The 21,500-nt window shown below is 39.9% G+C and overlaps 1 protein-coding gene across 4 annotated transcripts; it reads right to left on the bottom strand.

The window, feature by feature from the left end:
- Positions 1-2,629: 2,629 nt before the first annotated feature.
- Positions 2,630-21,383, bottom strand: atf7b (activating transcription factor 7b). Of its 4 annotated transcripts, none has more exons than XM_033965900.2 (12): positions 21,323-21,383; positions 17,393-17,486; positions 16,674-16,770; positions 15,699-15,826; positions 14,980-15,105; positions 13,801-13,958; positions 12,537-12,630; positions 11,454-11,573; positions 10,458-10,589; positions 9,383-9,571; positions 8,385-8,490; positions 2,630-6,578 (listed from the first exon to the last, which is right to left on the bottom strand). In XM_033965900.2, exons 2-12 carry the CDS (start codon positions 17,438-17,440, stop codon positions 6,574-6,576), a joined length of 1,203 nt encoding a protein of 400 aa, XP_033821791.1. In that variant the 5' UTR covers positions 17,441-17,486; positions 21,323-21,383; the 3' UTR covers positions 2,630-6,573. The 4 variants fall into 4 exon arrangements, with proteins under 4 accessions (XP_033821791.1, XP_055078063.1, XP_033821792.1 ...); XM_033965899.2 differs by having other exon boundaries at positions 5,609-6,552; positions 21,323-21,380; XM_055222088.1 differs by lacking the exon at positions 10,458-10,589 and having other exon boundaries at positions 5,602-6,552; positions 21,323-21,380.
- Positions 21,384-21,500: the final 117 nt, after the last annotated feature.

Genomic DNA, 21,500 nt, shown 5'->3' with positions numbered 1-21,500 from the left:
ATACATATATACACACGTGTATATATCACGTGTGTATATATCTATATATATATATATATATACATACACACACATATATGTATGTATGTGTATGTGCATACATATATATATATGTGTGTGTGGGTGTGTGTGTAGATGTGTGGGGGTGTGTGTGTGTGTGTGTGTGTGTGAAGACCCCGAGATACTTCACTTGAGGCAGAGATTTTCCATCCTCGCGGAGAGAGCAAACCACCTTTTTCCGGTCGAGAACCATGGCCTTGGATTTGGAGGAGCTGATTCTTAACCCAGCCACTTCACACTTGGCTACAAACAGCCCCAGAGCCTGCTGCAGGTCCTGGCTCGATGAAGCCATCGGAACAACATCATCTGCAAATAGCAGAGATGAGATTCTGTGGTTCCCAAACCAGACCACCTCCGGTCCCTGGCTGCGCCTAGAAATTCTGTCCATAAAAACAATGAACAGAACCAGTGACAAAGGGCCGCCCTGGCCCAGCCTTGTCGGCAACGCGAACACAGCTCCTGCTCTGGTCATACAGGGACCAGACAGCCCTTGGCAAAGGGCCCCAGACATGTGGACTGATTGGGCAAACTCTCATCAACCCTCGAGGACCTGAGAGCTGGTCCAGTGTTCCGCAACCGGGACAAAAAACGCACTGCTCCTCCTGAATCAGAGATTCAACTATTGGTCGGCTTCTCCTCTCGAATACCCTGGTATAGACCTTATCAGGAAGGCTGAGGAGTGTGATTCCCCTGTAATTGGAACACACCCTCCAGTCCCCCTTCTTATACAGAGGGAGCACCACCCTGGTCTGCCATTCCACAAGTACTGTCCCCAACCACCATGTGATGCTGCAGTGACGTGTCAGCCAAGACAGCAACATCCAAAGACTTAGGGTACTCGGGACAGACCTCATCCACCCCCGGACCTTTGACACAAAGGATCTTGCCAAACACCTTAGTGACTTCAGCCAGGGTGATGGACGAGTCCGCCTCTGGGTCCCCAGTCTCTGCTTCCTTCTCGGAAGACGTGACAGTAGGATTGAGGAGATCCTCAAAGTATTCCTTCGACCGTCCGACAGCATCCCCAGTCGAGGTCAGCAGCTCTCCGTCTGCACTGTAAACAGTGGTGGTTAAGCACTGCTTCCCCCTCCTGAGGTGTCGGGTGGTTTGCAAAATTTCTTCGAGGCCAGCAGGACTTTAACTGGAAACCCTCAGATCAGTAGACAAACGTTCAACCAACTGAGCCACTGTCACACCCCTTATAGTTTTCCAAGTACCAGCAGATCTTAACCAGGTCTTAAACAGTACTAAACCAAGTCTAAATGAGAACTAAACCAAGTCTAAATGAGAACTAAACCAAGTCTAAATGAGAACTATATCTTTTTTTCTGAAGTTCAAAACAAGGACTAATAGAAAAGGAGGAGAAACAAAAGAAATGTAAGGCATTAGCTTTTTGTAAAGCTAACACAACAGACTATATTAAAGGCACTAAGTAACTTTTAAGGTGTCTTCCAATTTCTTGTCTCCATGGAAACATTATTCAGTTAACCTCCTTGGCTTTTTGTATTCTTTATTTTAGAAGAAAAATACCTTGGGATATGGGGTCTCTTCTCCACAGATCCTGTAACTTGACGATTACCCACTTGTCTCCATGGAGATAGATCAGTTTAATGTCATATTGGAAAACATTTCCAAGCATCATTTCCATGATGAAAAGCACCTTCTGGAGAGTCAGATACAGTTTTTGCTTGTTTCCATTCTTTTATTTTGAATTCTCAGAGATAGCATACGTTCAGACTGTACAAGTTATTCATTTCCAACCCAAATCTCTGCTGCAGACAGTTATGAAAAAAACTTAAAACATGGACAAAACCTTGCAATGACATGAAGGGACCATCTCACAAAAATAAAAATTTAAAAGTAAAAAATAAGGGACAACAGTATGGAAGTTCAGTGAGTTATGAAATACTCAAATCTCAAATGCTGCACATCGCACAAATAGTGTCCAGTTCATCGTACAAGACTCCAGGCGATGTTGTTATAATAATAATAACAATGAGAACCACTCACTCATTTCATAATAAAAAAATATATATTGCACTACTCTTTACTCAAATTCTCAAATGAAACTACCTGGATTATTTCAAACATTGCAAACAACAGTGGCTCTCAGCTCATTGTAGATTTCATTCATTTTAAGGCAGCAAAGCATTTCAAAATCATACTATTATTTCCACGGTTTAGCCAGAAAGGTTGCTAGTTTGAATCCTGTTCTGAGTGGTAAATACAGTTGTGCCACTGAGCAGGACACATCCAGATTGATGTCTTTTCAATTACTGGCAGATTGTTAATTCTTCATAAAGGGGAATATAAATTGTAAAAATTATAATTAAAAAATTTGAACTAGTGTTGGTTTGATAAATATGTAATGTGACAATGCAGATATTGTTTATAATATTTAAATTTACCCTAAATCGTACGTAATTTTAAGTGTGAGTTCACACTCACTGTGTGGTATTAGTCCAGTCAAGTCCAGATGTATTTGGTTTGGTCTTGTTTTAGTCGTAGGTCGATTACTGGGTCGAGTCCAGCTTTAGTAACCTTGGTCTAGTCCTGTTTGTTAGTCCTCTTTTAGTCCTCTTTTAGTCCTCTTTTAGTCCTCTTTTAGTCCTCTTTTAGTCCTCTTTTAGTCCTCCTTTAGTCCTCCTTTAGTCCTCCTTTAGTCCTCCTTTAGTCCTCCTTTAGTCCTCCTTTAGTCCTCCTTTAGTCCTCCTTTAGTCCTCCTTTAGTCCTCCTTTAGTCCTCCTTTAGTCCTCCTTTAGTCTAGGTCCAGTCCCGGTCCAAAACAGGACTGTTTTTTCACTCCTGTTTTAGCCCTAGTCTAGTCCAGGTCCTGAGTGTGAATGTATCTTGAGCATTACTGGCATTATCCTATAAAGAAATTTGTCAAACTAAACCCTATGACTTTTCTTAAGAGCCGAGAGCCGCCGCTGTGGTCGTGATTATCGAGATCATCTAAAGCTAAACATTTCAAGTGTTACATTGAAAAGTGAATTCTTACATCGTTTTTGCGTCAATAAGTTTATCATATTTTAAAAAGACATTTAGAAAAAGCAGGAACAACGATAGATTGAAGCACAACAGTGGTCGTCGTCAGCCATTTTGAATACGTCCATGCAGTCTTTAGGGTTCGATACATACACTTAATGCTATGACATTTTAATATGTTTGGAACAAAATGGTAAAACGCCAGGCACTACACAGGGAGAATCTGTGTTCACATCTAAGTTTGGTTTATGCACAAAACAGTTACATGACGTGGGTATTTAGGTAGAAGAAATTATATTAAAAATGCACTACGGAACTTTTCTGATGTGGGGTCTGCCGCCTGCTCATCTCCATGGTGATGGTAAACTGTTATACAGTGCTTTTTCACCTTCAAGTGACTCAAAGCGCTTTACATGAAGGAACCACTCACCCATTCACACACACATTCATACACCAGAGTACACAGACACTGGGGGAGAAGTGGGTTAAGTGTCTTGCCCAAGGACACAACGGCAGCAGTCATCTGTGGGAGCTGGAATCACACCGCCAACCTGTGGGTCAGTGGATCTGACCGTTCAACCAGTGATGTTTATGTCAAGAGTGGGATTTGAACTGCAAAACCTTTGGATCAGTTGACAAACACTACCAACTGAGCTGCTTCATTTCTGTCCTGTCAATTGGACATTTTTAGCATTGATACTGGCTCAAATGAGTATCTAGTTTTGATACTAGTTTTAGCATCAATTAGCATCTGATTTTCGATACTTTTGACAGCCCTACAGCTCAACTTTATTCTGACAATGTTCAAATCGAGGCAAAAAACGTAAAGTTACACAGTATTGCTCTAATCTTACTTCTATCTTGCATTTACTCCAATAAAAACAGAACTAGTTCATTTCAAACAGTTTGCTGTGGTAATTACAGACGATAAATGATAATACTGAGAGCGATTTATGCCACTGACAGAAAAACCCAAGAGATTTAAACCACAAAAACTATTCTTAAGTCACAGATGTTACTAATTCAACGTTCTATGGCTCAAATCTGATCATGTAGCTAAAAAATAACCAAAAATCTACAAAGAGTCCGAAGAAAATGTACCCATGATAAATATTGATCTGCAATGATTTTGAGGTTTTTTTGCCATTACTGTAATGCTAATGACAACTAGCATGGTAACTGTGCACTTCCTCATTCTTGGACAATAAAATGCTTTACGCAGACAGTGAGCCAACTTATTTTGTATAAGCAGCTCTCGAGGGTGTTATACCTGTAGTACATGGACCTTTAATGCCACACTGTGACCTGTTCGTAACATCTCCACGGAGACGAGCAGGCGGCAGACCCCATCTCAGAAAAGTTACATAGTGCACCTTTAAAAACGACAACAAAAAGTAAACAGAGTATTCGACATACCCCCCAGTGCGATCTTTACTGCAAATATGGACAATCAATGTATTTAAAATCTTTTCTTACATAATATTTACAGAGTATATTACACAGTATAGAGAAGACACTGGGAAGTACTGAACCGTGAACCAAACCTGACCAGCCATTCAGATTCACTATAGAAACATGTGAGGGGTTATTAACATGTTTTTTATGATGTACTAGGGCTCATGGACTGTATAAAGAAGTGGACTAAGTGAGTGTGACGTCTCCCACAGCGTTCGGCTCCAAATGAAGCTCATCGAGGCTAGCAGGTACAGCGGCGAACATGGACCTGAATTCCGACTGGGAGTATCATAGCAACCAAAGAGCCAATCCAGAGTGACGCTTCTGAAAATAACGCCCCTTCTCGCCCGTAACGCTGGTTTAGCAGGGAGCGGGCGCTTAGCAACACTGTCAATCAAACCTATTGCTAACGCTAGCAGGAGCGACCTTGGGGAAAGAAGGCGTCTGATTTGTCTGTTATTAATGTTCATATCTTGATTTACAGACACAATAGTAAAATAAAAACCCCAGGATCACGTAGAGCGGATTAATATGAACATTTAAGACCAAAATGACAAGTCTGACAGCAGCAGTTACAGAGAGAGAGGACACAGTTTTTCAATGTAAAGTGAATTGGAGCCAGAGTCGATGGAGCCGGAAGCGTGTCCATGATCACTTCCTATTTGGAACGTGGCAGCTAGTGTGTTAGCTATGTCCATTTATATATAGTCTGTGGTGTATACTAGTCTATGTGTCTTAAACTTATTCGGATACAGCTCAAGATCATTCTAAAGATATTAAGGAAAAGTTCATTACTGTCAGTTGACCTTTTAGTATGCAAAAAATGCAAAACATAAGTAGTTTCGATACTAGTTTTAGTATTGATTAGTATCTGATTTTTGACACTTTTGACAACCCCACAGGTTAGTTGTCAACCTTATTCTAACAATGTTCAAATCTAGGTACAAAATGGTTCTGTTGAGCTGTGCATATGAAAACTTCGTTTGTTTGTTTTTTTCATTTAATGATCATGATATTGTTTTAAAACACTGAATTGTAATTTTTAAGTACATTTCAAACTGTTTTTGTTCTGCAAAGCTTTTTGGGGAATTACTTTGAACAATGGCAAAAATAATTGGTAGAGCACAAACTTTTTTGAGATAAAATACACCAAAATAAGAAAAATAATTAAATTTAACCATTATTTAAATTAAACAGTCCAACCCAGGGGAGTCGACGGGGGTCTGTTGTCCCAGAACTGGACCCTCCTCCTATTAATTTATATTAGAAGGGGGCCCATGTGTGACTTCTTGCCCTGGGCCCCCAAATGTCTGTCAATGGGCCTGGTCCAACTGATATTCAAGAATCCCTTTAATTCTCCTTGCCAAAAACGTAGAACCTTATTGTACATGTTTAAGTAAAAATCAGACAAAAACAGAAGACTGGAATGGAACCTGGGAACTTCTTGCTGTGGGGCAGAAGTACTAACCGCTACACCACCATGTCAGTAATATAAACTTAAAGTAAATGTGAATGGCTGATCAGGCTTTGCGTCAACAGACAAATAAAGCTGTATTTTTAAAGAGAAATGAGAACATATTATGAACTTAAATCCATTTTACACTATTCCATTTCATAATCGAGCCAATAAGACGAGGGCCCGAACTCAGAAGCGCAAATGTATTTACAAATGCAGATTTATGGAGTTTTCCGGGCGAGGAGGAGGCGGAGGAGGCACTGTGTTTTTGTGTCTTAAATTAAAGGTCCCTTATGTTATTTACTGAACACATTTTTGCCCTTCTTGCCCTCCTTGAGTTTCAGTTCCACTACCGGCATGGACCAATCATCTCGGGGCAGAGGAGGGGGAGAGCGTCGACATTAGAACGCCCGCTGGTTGTCCGGAGCCCATCCCAGCCAGAATAGCAACAGCCTCGGCAGCCCGCACGCTCATGCCGTTGATGGAGGGGGCAGAGATAGGGGGTGAGGGGGCAGGGACAGGGGGCGAGGGGCCGTGTTGGATCACAGCGGCTGGAGATCCGACTGGCTCTGGGTCCTCTGCTCCGCCTGCAGCTAGGTACATACACACACACATCACCCTTAGAGAGTGAGAGGTACAGGGGATTAGATGAGGTGGAAGATGGGACCAACAAAAATGAAATTAAAATACTGAAGAGGAGAACAACTGAAATAAATATATAACCAAAAGCAAGCAAAAAATGATAAAAAAAAATACTGTGGTATTATAAAAGTTAAGACATAATAAGGAGTGAGTGATATGTCAAAAAGTTTTTATCATGGTTCATGTAGATTCACCCAGTAATAAGGATAATTTGCCTGATTTAGACCCTGATTTGCTTCTTTTCTTTCGCCTCTTTTAAATCCAGGTTCAAAACTGCTCAAAACGGCTCTGTTTAACTGTGCTATGCTATGACTGAACATTTTTTATTCTGCCTCTTCTCTTTTATTGATAATTTCATGGTGATGTTTTGATTTGTTGTGTTGTGATTTTAATGTCTTATCTTATTCTGTAAAACACTGAATTAGCTTGTGGACCAATTGTGCTGTACAAATAAACTTTCCTTGCCTTGCCTCCTCCCTGAGTTCAGGCAGGAGTGACTGACTTTGGCTCCTCTTGTGTGTGGTGTCAATGCAACTGTCACATCGTAACCACAAAACATCACCACGGAAACAATAAAACAGACCGCCGAGAGCAAACTGATCTTTTGAACTCAGAGTCTCAAAGTCGTTTCACAGGGAACAGTTGACACGAGGTGCGCTCACAACTTTTAGCTTGTGGTGTGCGGTCTCTTCGCTGCCATATGCTACTGCAGTCTTCGCCTTTTGAGATTTACAATCTTATCTCTTTGTGTCTCTGGTCTGCACTTTTTAATAAACACTCTTAAATTAACAGTTGCTGTGTAAAGTTGAGTGTGGATCTTAGCTTATTATTTACATAATCCAAGAAATGATGTGACATTAATTAAAAGTTGGATAATAAAAAAAAAACATAAGAAAAATGGCAGTCAAATGATAGGTATTTTGCAAGGGTTCATATAGAAAAAAGTACAAATAGGGGTGGACGATATATTGAAAAATATTGCAATTGTTCTGGAAAAAAGCAAAATCTGAAAATCGAGTGTAATATTAAAACTTAAAAATTAAAAAGTCATTTAAAAATAAAATTAGCTGAACGTCTAGGGCCGTCTCCCAAACAAGGTTTTGTCAGGGCAAAAATGTCACTTTTGGCACTTTCTGGAAGAAGTACTCAGTTTTGTTACTAAAGTAAAAGTACAGATAACCAAGTAAAAGTATCACATTCAAAAATGTATTAAATAAAAGTATTGAAGAGCCCATTTTTAAAAGTACTTCAAGAGTAAAAAGTAAAAGTATTTTGTGCAGATTTTGAGCTTGAAATGTAGTGATTTTGATACAAATTTGTGCTGAATTTTGTTCAGCAGAATCAATTGAAATATTTAATTTTTTTTCTGGCTGTTTTTATTTGTGTATTTTTGTTGCTCAAATTATGAACGTGTTAAAAATAAACCCTCAGACTTGTCAGCACGTCTCAGACAACAATAAAAATACTTATACTTTTCAGTCCAGTTAAAAAATGTAGTGGAGTAGAAAGTACAGATACTGGTCTCAAATGTACTGAAGTAAAAGTAACTGCTGTAAAATGTACTTAAGTATAAATTATTAAGTACAGTATCTGTGCTTTACTTAAGTACAGTACTTTACTATTTTACTTCGTTACGGTCCACCACTGCCTTTTTGTGGTAATTTTTATTCATGTTCTGTGCAATACTTGAACTAGAGAGATATATGTTTTTGACAGTATCGTCCACCCCCAGGTCCACAGAGACATGAGATGAGTGACAGGTGAGGTTTTGAGTGGGCTGTACCTAACAGAGCAGCTTTCTTCTGCATTAGCGTCACTGGACAGTCTTTATGAGCCAACAGCAGCTGTTTGAGCTGAGCCACCTCATTCCTCAGGAGAGTCACCTCATTCTGAAACACAAAACATATAAACATGTAACATAATCATACAACAAGACATAAACATACAAACATACAAGACATAAACATACAAACATACAAGACATAAACATACAAACATACAAGACATAAACATACAAACATACAAGACATAAACATACAAACATACAAAACATGCACACATTATTATTAACCATAATATTTTTCATGTAATAAAGTAAACTTTTTCTTGCTCCAGTATAGGAATACTGTAAAGGCAGATCTTAGGGTCAAAATGAGGCCGCTGTGTTCGTCCACTGACCCGAAGGCTGGTTGTTCGAATCCCGCTCGTGACATAAACATCATAAACAACCATTGACCCACAGGTTTGCGGTGTGATACAGATTAAAAACTGACTCTTGTGAGATTTAAGTCATGTTATCATGATGTTACCTCCTCAAAAACATACCTGGAGTCGTTCTTTGTTGAGTAACACTTTATTATTAGTCTGTCTACATCTCCAAACCTCAAAATGCTCTGTTCCACCTTGTGATGTCATGAAGTGGTAGTTTTCAAGTTAAAATCTATCTTTTACCTTCAGTTCAGTAGAAATTGGAATTTCCAGGGCTGAAACTATCAAAAATGATTGTAGTGAAGGTGTGTGGAGTTTAGAAACACAGTGAAGCACTTCCTGTATTACCACATGATGACATCACAAGGTGGAACAGGGTGTTTGCAGTTTGAGAGAAGAATAAATATGCAGAGTTTGAGTGTTAAACATGTGTGAATGAACAAAACACAAGTCCAGGTCTGTTTGCGATGAGGAAACGACATTAGAACAGAGATCAGAAATAGCGTAACATTGGGCCCTTTAAGACCCCACAGGCTGCAGTAGTGTTGGTCTCCTGTGCATCTTCAGACTGACCGTTAGCGACACATTCATGGAGGCCAGATCTTCAGCCTTCTTCTCCAAAGAATTCACCCACAGTTTCCGTTTCTGTCGACACCGTGAAGCCGCCGCTCTGTTTCTCTCCAGGAAACGCTGCCTCCTCTCGTCCGGGTCCATCTCTGAGGCACGGCGCCGGCGCCCCCCGGTGGGCTGAGCGGGCGACACCTGAGACATAGACAGAGTAAAGTAAAGGATGAGATGAGAAGGAAATATATTCATCCCAAAGCAGAGAGACTGAAGACGACAGAACGATAAAAGCCAAGAATGATGCTGTGCCTGAGCTCAGACAATTCAGATTTATGCCTGTTATTCTGTCGTAGAATAAGAATGTAGATAGTGTGGGATAAGATTCCATGAGTGAGCTTAAGTGTAGGTTAATCTGTCTGTTTTGATAACAAAACAGACAGATTAACGTATGTATGTTTCCCTGTTGGATTTTTTACTTTCTGTTAGTTAAATCAATGATCTTGTGAACTTCTTGCTATATCAAAATAAAATGAATTGAAGACCATCATGAAAATGTGGCAAATTGCGATTTTCCTATTTTTTAACATTGGATAAGCAAGAGATGTAAAGACATAGTTTAATAGTTAAGATTATTCTCTCTCCCTTATCTGTGGCTGTGTGACCCTCTTTCCTACCTCCCCATCCCCTCATGCCCCCGCCCCCCACCCTCTCTATCTCCCTTTCTCTCTCTCACCTGTGGCTGTGTGACCTTCCCTCCTAACCATCCCCTCGTGCCCCCGCCTCTCCACCCTCTCTCTTTCCCTCCCTCTTTCTCTCTCTTACCTGTGGCTGTGTGACCCTCCTCCCTTCTTCCCCATTACCTCATGCCCCCACCCTTCCCCCCTATCTTTTTCCCCTCTTTCCCTCCTTCTCTCTCACCTGTGGCTATGCGGGTGAGGGGGTGTCTGAGTTCTATTTGGGCTGTTGGCTTTGTTCCCTCCGTCCGTCCTGTGGCTGTGTGACCCTCCTCCCTTCCTCCCCATCCCCTCATGCCCCCGCCCCCACACCCTCCCTCTCTCTCTCTCTCTCTCTCCCTCCGTCTCACCTGTGGCTGTGCGGGTGAGGGGGCGTCTGAGTTCTGGTTGGGCTGTTGGCTTTGTTCCTGTCTTTGGGGCACAGCTGGGATCGATCCTCCGTCTGAGCTAGAGCTCTGGTGACTCAGAGCGGCCTTTAACCTCTGAACATATGAACATACACATGGGTTCATACGGGGTCATTAGTGCTGAAGGGCATTGATCAAAGCGAACGGTGGCCATTTTCAAGAATCTAAACTATAAAACACTTTTTACTTTATTACATTATACACTGCCCGGCCCAAAAAACTAAAAGTCGGCACCTAGATTTAACAAAGGAAATAGATATGAGCCTCCTCCAGTTGGTCAGGTCTAGGTTAAGCAACAGTCTGTGCTCAAAGAATGAGGTCAGCTGACACCTGAATATACTCAATGTCCAGGTTATTCCATCAATGAATTTTTTTCTTCCCTGATGACACGGGCATATTCCAAGATGACAATGCCAGGATTCATCAGGCTCAAATTGTGACAGAGTGGTTCAGGAGCATGAGACATCATTTTCACACATGGATTGTCCACCACAGAGTCCAGACCTTAACCCCACTGAGAATCTTTGGGATGTGCTGGAGAAGCTTTGTGTAGCGTCAGACTCGACCATCATCAATGCAAGATCTGGGTGAAAAATTAATGCAACATTGGATGGAACTAAATCTTGTGACATTGCAGAAGCGAAATCGAAACAATGCCACAGTGAATGTGTGCTGTAATCAAAGCTAAAGGCGGCCCAACCAAATATTAGAGTGTGTGACCTTGTTTTTTGGCCAGGCAGTGTAAATGAGTTCATTCATAGTTTAAGACTTCAGTTAGAATCCACAATGTAAATAAAGACAAAACACTAAATGAAAAAGTGTGTATATGTTTAACTGGTAGTGTAAATATGTGTTGTGAGTTCAAAGGGCTTTTTATTAATGTTAATGTTCAAACAGAACTCATCACACATATATAATAGTTGTGTTTCACATTCTCACCATCTTGGTCTCTGAGTGCAGACTGTATCCAGACGGAGAGGACGAGCCGCTGCTTCCTCCACCGACCGGAGGCCCAGGAATCCCGGGGACATTAGGCACCGAGGTCACAGGTCGAGCCAACTGCAGAGACACACATAAACACGCAAACGCACACGAAGACACATGCAAATACACACACAAACAAAAAACACACACAAGTAGGAGATTAATAAGAAAATAAGACAAATGTTTTGTCAAGATTATGGTGCAGCAAAGAAAAGAAAAAAAAAATCTGACAAAGTTTATTGGCTGAAATGTCAAATGAAAATGAACCCGAGTGTGCTATGTAGATTATGGTGTCCCCATAGACTGTTTGTATACATTGTCATAGCTAACCTGCTAGCCGCTGTGTTCCAAATAGGAAGTGATCACGGGTGCACTTCTGGCTTCATTGACTCCGTCTCCAATTCACTTCAGATTGAAAAAGTGTGTCCTCTCTCTCTGTAACTGCTGCTGTCAGACTCATCATTTTGGTCTTAAAATGTTCATATGAACCCGCTCTACATGATCCTGTGTTTTTATTTCACTATTGTGTCTGTAAATCAAGATATGAACATTAATAACAGGCACATCAGACACCTTCTTTCCCAGAGGTCGCTCCATCTAGTGGTGACAACAGGCTTCATTGACAGCGTTGCTAAGCACCCACTCCCTGCTAAATTAGCGATGCGGGCGGGAAGGGGTGTTACTTTCAACAGCATCACTCTGGATTGGCTCTTTGGTTGCTATGATACTCAAATTCCAAATATGGAACTTGGCTCTAAATCGGCCGCTATGACTGCTCTAGCCTCGATGAGCTTAATTTGGAGCCGAACGCTGTGGGTGACGTCACACTCACTTAGGACACTTCTTTATACAGTCTATGGGTGCACCCAATATTTTTGTCCTCAAGCAAGCAAAAAAAAAGCACACATAGGATAAACATACCATTTCCAAAAAGAACAACTTGAAAACTATTAAATCCTTAAGAATTATAATATAAATTATAGCAATAGAAATTTCAATTCTTTCAAATGTACAAGATATAAACCACAAATGACTTACAGATATAACTGAGGTCATCTGAGGGCTGGGCAGGAGAGGAACAGTCTGTCCGTTGGGGAGGTGCCTCATGAGGGGGTAAGCGCTGGTTGGTGACCTGTATAAATGGTTTAACTGTTTAATTTGCGATTTATTTTTTAACTGCATAATTGTGTTCAAAGTTCACAATTCCTATTACTACAAGAGACCAAGAATAAGATATATTATTGTAAAAACTCATTGATGCCCAAATTGTTTTCCTCAGTAGGTTAAATGAACATGTATCAGTGGTCCCAGAGCCAAGTCTATCTATCTTGCCTGGCAAATCCAAACTGATCTCTCTGTATTTTTCATACAGATTGATATCAGTCTGGTTCCCTCATCCTCCATTGCGTCTAAAGCTCAGCCAAATGTGATCGTCCAATCAACTTTGTTTATTTCACTGTCACGTGAAACGAAGGAGCTCATTGGTCACTTATGATTTACAAAAACTTACAAAAACTTCCCTCACATCAGATTAGTTAAGTGCTTCGCTTAATGAAATCCGTGAGGTTTTTCAGTCCCCTGTGATGGTCCATGCTTGTCCCTGATTGACTAAGCCACCTGTCAATCATGCCCATTTGAAAACAGGGAGATTCACTGGTAGGAATGGGACAATAAACAATAATATAATTTATCATGATAAAAAGGGCTGACAATAATTGTTTGTGGGAGATTTTATATAATTGTGATAATTGCCAAAAAGGTTATCGCCATTATGTCACCAGGATGTGCAGAAAAAAACCTACTTACGTAAAAAAAAAACTACTTATCCACAGGTGAGTCAACGCGGAGGGACAAAGGGGTCTGTTGTCCTGGAGTTTGGGGGCCCAGAATTGGACTATCTTTCTATTAATTTGTATTAGAATCAGGCCCATGTGAAACTTGGCCCCCAAATTTCAGTTTACTGCCCTGCTCATCCAGAATATAACAGCTCTTTAATCATGGAACATATTCATAGGATTAAAATTATAATGATTCATTTTAACATCTTAAACTGTCAGCAACTATAATAATTATGGTGATATAATCGTTAATCACAATTATTTTGGCCATGATAATCTTGACACTAAATTTAAATATCGGCTCATGCTTATTCACCGGTGCCCAGACTTTCATGTCTTGACAGTCTTATCAGCACAAGATTTCATCAAAATAAAAACTTCTTCCAAATATCAGCACCCCCCCCCCCCACGCGGGCACCACTTTGAGCACCTTTGATACAAGCAGGGTAAATAAACGGCCTTACCCTAGTTGCCGGTTGGAGGGCGGTGCTTGTGTGATGACGGAGGTTGGAGAGGGGAGGGTGGGCTGGAAGTGTTCACTGCTCAGATGAAGAGGCAGAGACCCAGGACGCACGATGGTCGGTGTGGGAGCGGAGGATACCACGGGCTTCTGGATTATCTCCTGTGAACAAAAACAGAATTACATCTGAGATTACGGATGGTCCTATATTGATTTTTAAAAACTCCATATCTGAAATTTGTCGTGTTTCCTTCCACCAGAATGCTACAATATTAAAAATGAATATATACTATAACTATTGCAAATAGCTATACTCATCCCTCTGATTTGCATTCTAGTTTTTTTTTTCCAGAACATTACATAGCTATAAACATAACAAAGCTATAAATGTCTAGTTTATTCAGTTAAATGCAGACTGAGTAACTAGGCAACCATAGACTTTAAAGCAGCTTTGCTTGTCTCTCCATGGACGAGCACCAAAGAACATCTCCCACATGTTAGAGCCACATGAACCATCTCACACTCTGAGGACTAAACCGGGACTAAACCGGGACTAAACCGGGACTAAACCGGGACTAAACCGGGACTAAACCGGGACTAAACCGGGACTAAACCGGGACTAAACCGGGACTAAACCGGGACTAAACCGGGACTAAACCGGGACTAAACCGGGACTAAAGAAGGACCAAAGCAGGATTAAAGCAGGACTAAACCAGGACTACACCAAGGCTAAACCTGGACTAAACCCGGACTAGACCAGGACTAAACCAGGACTAGACCAGGACTACACATGGGGAATCAGCGTTTCAGTTTTGTGCAGTTAAAACCTGTAACAATCTTCCTGAAGATGTGAGACGGGCCTCTACTTTGACAATAGTTATGTTTAGCAGTGCATATGACTGAAAGGTGCTTATGATGCTTATTTATGATTATTTAAGTTTTGATTAGTTGGATTGTTATTTTAATGTATTTCTTATTCTGTAAAGCACTTTGAATCATTTTATGTACCAGTTGTGCTGTACAAATAAACCCGCCTTTCCTGTCTGCCATGTAGTTTGCATCGGCAACACACCAGAGGTACAGCAGTTTTCAGAAACAGCAGTTTCTGAAGCGAACTGACGCAAAACAAACTATAATTTCCCTTTCTTAGCCTCTTTAACCGTTTAACCCTGTGTGGACTTGCCTTAGTGCCTCTGGAGCTGTCCGACATGCTGGAGGAGGAGTCTGGACTTCCTGGAGCAGAGGAATCGACCTGTAAAGGGCTGTCATCTTCATCTTTAACGTCTGACGGAGTTTGTAAAGGAGCGGGCTGTGAACAAACAAACAAAATAACAGAAACATGAAATGGGCAAATATTACGCTGTTTTCTGATTTATGTTCTAATGTTTCCTCGTCACAAACAGACCTGGAGTTGTGTTTTGGTTCATTCACACAACACACAAACCCTGCATATTCAGGGTTCTTCTCCCAAACTGAAAACACTCAGTTCCACCTTGTGATGTCATCAAGTGGTAATACAGGAAGTGCTCCACTGTGTTTTTAAACTCCAGACACCTTCACTAGAATCATCTGGATAAGTTCAGCCCTGGAAATGCTATTCTCTACTGAACTAAAAGGTAAACGGAGCTGTTAACTTGAAAACTACCACTTCATGACATCACAAGGTGGAACAGAGCATTTTGAGTTTTGGAGATGTAGACAGACTAAGAATAAAGTGTTACTAAAATTATTTCCATGAAGAATGTTCCGAGGTAGGGATTAAACTTTCTATTTCTGTAGAATCCTGCGGTTGACTCTCCACCTCCAGAAAGTTCTATATTATCACTTTAATTAAATGTTTTTTCTATGATGTGTGTCCTAACACAGATAGTGCTCACGCTAACAGATGTCATTTACACTGACCATAGCTTTAGTCCTGTGCTCGTCGTCTTGTGTTTTGGTGAATTCTTGCTCAAATGAAGTGGCCAGCTCGTTGAATAATCCGACCTCTTCACAGTTTTTCAGGAAACGTGTGGGAGTTGGTGTTTGGTCTGAAACACAACACATCATTACTGAGAATAGGGCAAAATGTCTTCTATAGCAGGTTTGAATCTTACAAACAGAACACTTTCAGACGAGACTAGGGAAGGACTAAATATGAGAGCTAATTAAAGGCCTTGTATCCATTTCCCCATGTATTTGAGCAAAATGTGTCTTAGCCCAGTCTAGATATATTCTATAAGCAGCTCTTGAGGTCAAAATAAGTCAACATGCAACTATAAAGCATTTTACTGTACGATAATCAGGAAGTGCACTGTTAGCATGCTAGTTGTTGTCAGCTTTATCATCATGTAAACTCTGCTCTGGTCTAAACTCATTAGCATACTCGGAGTGCATAAGGTAAGTGACGAATAACTTTGAACTACTAGAAACTATTTTGATCCCACAATGAAGATAAAACAATGTAATTTTTATTTGCAAAAGAGACAATCCAGAGCGAGGATCATGTAGAGCGGGTTAATAGGAACATTTTAAGACCAAAATGATGAGTCTGACAGCAGCAGTTACAGAGAGAGGGGACACGGCTTTTATACAGAAAGTGAATTGGAGCCAGAGTCGATGAAGCCGGAAGTGCGCCCATGATCACTTCCTATTTAGAAAGTGGCGGCTAGCAGATTAGCTGTGTCCATCGATATATACAGTCTATGATCTTGCTTCCAAATTTGTTATCGTGACATGTCGAGTGAAAAGTTGATTTGTAAAGTTAACTTCTGTTTGTGGGCCTTGCTGCTGCTGTAGATTTTCAACAGTAATCTGATACTGGATGAAGATTATCCACATAGAACCATCCCTAAAAGACTAATGCTTTGCTAATCCAATGAAAATGAATGTAATTACCTGCAATGATGACGGAGTCTGTTCGGGCTGGGCCAAATTTTAAAGTCATTTCATGTTTGTGTTTGTGAACCGAGAGGTGGTCCTCGTTTGTGAATCGCTGGAATAAAAATATAAAAAGACACGATGAATGCAATATATTTAAAAGGGCACTGTTTCCGATCTCCGTTCTAATGTTGTTTCCTCATCACAAACAAATCTAGAGTTGTGTTTTGTTTCATTCACACATGTTTAACACACAAACCCTGCAAATTTAGGCTTCTTCTCTCAAACTGAAAACACTCTGTTCCACCTTGTGATGTCATCATGTGGTAATACAGAAAGTTCTCCACTGTGTTTTAAAGTACATACGCCTTCACTAGAATCATTTGCATGATTCTGCCCTGGCATTGCCAAACTAAAGATAAAAGGAGCTGTGAACTTGAAACCTACCTCTTCATGACATCACAAGTTGGAACAGAGCATATTGAGCTTTGGAGATGTAGACAGACTAATAATAAAGTGTTACTCAAACATGTGTGAATGAAACAACAAAACTGAGCAGGTAACAGCTTTAGAACATGACTTAAAGCTCACAAGAGTCCATGTTGTGTAATATAGGACCTTTAACTATGTCTTAAGAAGAACACTGATTCCACCACTGCCCTATTTACAAACACATTTTAGCCCATGTTGGAAAAGTGTGTCAATATCACCCATCAACATCGATAGATGTGTCCTACCTGTCCACATCCAGGGGCAGTGCAGACAAAAGGTCGGTCGTCCCCCATCTCCGAGCGAAATCCTGGGCCTCAACAGCTCCTCTGACCTGGAAATCTACAGGAAGGAACAGGTTTTTGCAAAAAGTTAGAGGCAGGAGTGCTACTTAGATGCATAGAGATTGTATTTGAGACTGGGCCCTACACTGTAAAGAACCAAAAAGACAATTTTGTACAAAGTTGAAAAAAACAGAGACACTCAAAAAGTACAAAAGAATGAAAAGCCTTAATTACCACATGGCAGATAAAGTTAAAATCATGCCCACACATTTCGCCCTTCGGCCTTCATCAGGCAAACTCGAGATGGCTGTCCCACATGATCAAAGTGGACAGGCACACAATCACCTGGTGCATGATGGGGCGTGTAGGCTGAGCCAGGTTTACATGACATTTAGATTATACATACATTCATGTCCATATTAGTGTAAATAACTACTACATAAAAGTAAAAAGACAAAAGTACTGGGGGAGGACAAATCACTTTGTCAGGTTTTTACTTATTTTGTACTTTTTGAGTGTTTCGATGTTTTTCAACTTTGTATTAGAGGAAGTTTTTATTTAACAAAGCAGGGGTGTAAATGGGTTCACTGCAACTTCAGTTCAAAATGTTTTCAGCCTCACTTATAACAAAGTACAATACTACATAATACAACGGCAATACTGGAGCGGCAGTAACTCAGTTGGTAGATTATTTGTCCACTGATCCAAAGGTTGGCCGTTCGAATCCCACTCACAACATAAATATCATTGGTAGAGACGTCAGGCAGTGCGATTCCAGCTCCCATAGATGAATGTTGTCATTGTGTCCTTGGGCAAAACACTTAACCCGCATCACCCCCAGTGTCTGTGTACACTGGTTTGTGAATGTGTGAATGTGTGAGTGGCTCCTAGATGTAAAGTGGCTTGAAAGTGGAAAACTATTGTATAAAAATGTGACCATTTACTATGACAATTGTTTAAATAAATATGGAAACTATTCATAATATTAAAATGATAATTAGTCATATCCGTAAAATGTTTTAGACTGTCAGCAGCTTTAATGATTATTGTGATATAATCGTTAATTGCAATTATTTTGGCCATGATAATTGTGACACCAAATTTCAATACTTTTCTATCCCTAGACAGCACCGTCAGTCAGTTTGGTCTGCACCTGGGCCTGAGAACAAAGATGTGTAATGAAACACGGAAAAGTCTTCTGAACACAAGGGCTACCGTCGGCCGTAACCCACACCAAAACAAGAGCTAAGTGAGTGTGACATCACCCACAGCGTTCGTCTCCAGTCAAATGAAGCTCATCGAGGCTAGAACAGTTATAGCGGACAATCTGGAACCGAGTACCATATTTGGAATTCCGACCGTGAGTATCATAGCAACCAAAGAGCCAATCCAGAGCGAGGCTGTTGAAGGTAATGCCCTATGTAGAGCGGGTTAATAGGAACCTTTTAAGACAAAATGACGACTCTGACAGCAGCAGTTACAGAGAGAGGGGGACAATTTTTCAATGTAAAGTGAATTAGAGCCAGAGTCGATGGAGCCTGTTTGGAATGCGGCAGCTAGCGGGTTAGCTATGTCCACTTATATATACACTATATGCCAGTAACTGATGAAGAGCGCATTCTCGTCAACTTGTCGTCATAGCAACCAAGTGTCACATACAAAAAGAGTTTCAACATAACATAAACAATGACAAGAACAACAAAAGGTGTCATAGCTTCATCTGGGTCAATATTAGTAAAACATTCTTATTCACAGCCTTTTGGAAGTTAAACTACTAATGAACTAACAAATTAATACTGGCTAGATTAATCGATCTAACAAAATTCTGTTTCTTTCAAGTTTATGTCTATAATCACATTGAAAACAGTTTGAGCTGACCAAAGTGCTTCACATAACAGTCACAACAAAAATTTTGATTTTGATCTTTTATTTTTTCTTCCATCTTCTCCACTAAATTTTCCACTGAATTGTCAAAACAAAAAAGACTGTTTCAGTTAAAGTTGTCATGCAGTAAACAGAAAACAGCTCCTTTTGGCTGAAAGGATCATTTTTGTTGTGGGCTGTAAATAGAAAAGGCTAAAGTGACAGTAAACACTGGTCTCAGAGCAGTCAGCTTTGGTCCTTGTGTTAAAACTCTGTGCTTTTCTCTGTGAGGGACACACAAACTTGTGAGTCAGTCAATCTGACGGCTCAACCAATAATGTTTATGTTGAGAGCGGGATTTGAACTGCCAACTTTCATGGACTTTAAAACATTTCAATACATTTCAGTTATATCACAAAAACATGAATCCACTGCAAAAAGATATCTGCACTTTTCTTTATAATACTTGCATAATGAACTGTTTTTTATGCATTACTTTTATGCATTACCATAATAATAATTATTATTATTACTATTATTACTATAATAATAGTAATACTAATTATTATAATTATAATGGGTATTATTATTACTACAATAATAATAGTAATAATAATACCCATTATAATTATAATAATTAGTATTACTATTATTATATAATAATAGTAATACTATTATTACTATAATAATAGTAATACTAATTATTACTAATTATTATAATTATAATGGGTATTATTATTACTACAATAATAATAGTAATAATAATAATACTAATAGGCTATTAGATGATTTTTTCCTATTTGACCAAATTAAGCTAAAGTAATGCCGCATGAGGACAGTTTATTCATATTTTAAAATTGCCATGACTGAATTTAGAAAACTCTGGGTATGTGGAATCTTTTAGTGTGATAACGTTAACAGTAACACAGGCTGTACTATTTAAGTCTGTAGAAAATAAAGTCTTGGGCCCTGTGATCGTTTGGCTTCAGGATTCAGCCCAAGGTATTTGTTTTAACCATGACTTGAGTTTGTTTAAGCTCGTCCATAAGTGTGACCTCATGTTTGTTATTCTATGTCATATACTGAACTGTCAGCAGAGCACACACACAAAATATACATTGTTCCACTATTATTACAATACATTTACTGGGGTGTATCTTTGCCTTTGTGAGTTCAGTGTCCAATTTCATATTCATGTATTAACTTGATTTTGTCTTATTTAGGTTTATCCATTTGTTGAACCCCCAATAAGATTCGCCTATTGTTAAGGTATGTGTTAAATTATTGGGCTAAAGAAACAAAACTGGAGAAACTGGAGCTGATACTGCAAACATTTAACATTATAAATAGTTTTTTTAAGCAGTCCTATTTGAGTAAGCATAAAAATAGCATCTAAAATGTTAAATATTTCACCTTTTTAGCTGCAGAAAAGACAGGAACATATTGGGTGGGTGTACTAGCATGTTCTTTGGGTTAGACCACGTTTATAAAGCATGAATAAATGTTTGAAAAGCTGCAGATTGTATCACATGTGCTCTGAATAGCTGTGTGGGCGGTGGTCCCTGGTTAACATGTGCTAGTTTGGCTTGGTGTGTCAATTCAAGAGGCTAGCTTCGACTTTATAAGGTGGGCCTGTGTCTGATTAGCATAGCATAACACAGCATCGGCTACAACAACTTCAACAAAAGCTTCCAAATACAACCATGTCACCTCGATACAACGGTAATATTTGACACCCGAACACCAGTACAAACATCTGGCAGGCCTAGCTAAGTAAAACTGCAATAATAGGTAAAGATATTGCAAAGTGCATAGCCTAACTGAGCTAACAGACATGCTAAATGCTAACTGAGGCTAGCTCACCTTTACCACGACAGATCCGCCAAGTTGGAGACGTGAATGTTCATGCTATTTCTTCATTTAAACAGCATTTTTATAAACTGATCACTCCATATAAAAACAACTATAATCCCACTGAAATATCATGCCTTGTATTATTTTATTTAGATGTAAAAATATGCCAGAAATTACCGATATTTGAGAGGCTTGTGTCCCCACTCCCCGCTGTTGACACTTCCATTCACGAAACAACGCGATATCAGAGGCTTCCACGAGGCTTACGTAACGAGATTAACCCCGAGACTTAAGGTGATGACAAAAATACTACCATAACAACAACTGCCTGCTAAATTTTAAGTTATAAAGCATT

Source organism: Periophthalmus magnuspinnatus, chromosome 5 (assembly GCF_009829125.3).
Source record: "Periophthalmus magnuspinnatus isolate fPerMag1 chromosome 5, fPerMag1.2.pri, whole genome shotgun sequence".
In the NCBI taxonomy this organism is placed as follows: domain Eukaryota; kingdom Metazoa; phylum Chordata; class Actinopteri; order Gobiiformes; family Gobiidae; genus Periophthalmus; species Periophthalmus magnuspinnatus.
The sequence above is the reverse complement of the archived record's forward strand: the minus strand, read 5'-3'. Positions and strand labels throughout refer to the sequence as shown.

What these genes read in the sequence shown, in the direction of transcription:
- atf7b (XM_033965899.2), bottom strand. Translation starts at nt 17,440, where the DNA reads ATGGGGGACGACCGACCTTTTGTCTGCACTGCCCCTGGATGTGGACAG. An exon ending in CCCTCCAACCGGCAACTAGG is followed by an intron (nt 12,631 to 13,800) that starts GTAAGGCCGTTT and finishes CCATTTATACAG; the next exon opens with GTCACCAACCAGCGCTTACC. An exon ending in TGCACTCAGAGACCAAGATG is followed by an intron (nt 10,590 to 11,453) that starts GTGAGAATGTGA and finishes TCATATGTTCAG; the next exon opens with AGGTTAAAGGCCGCTCTGAG.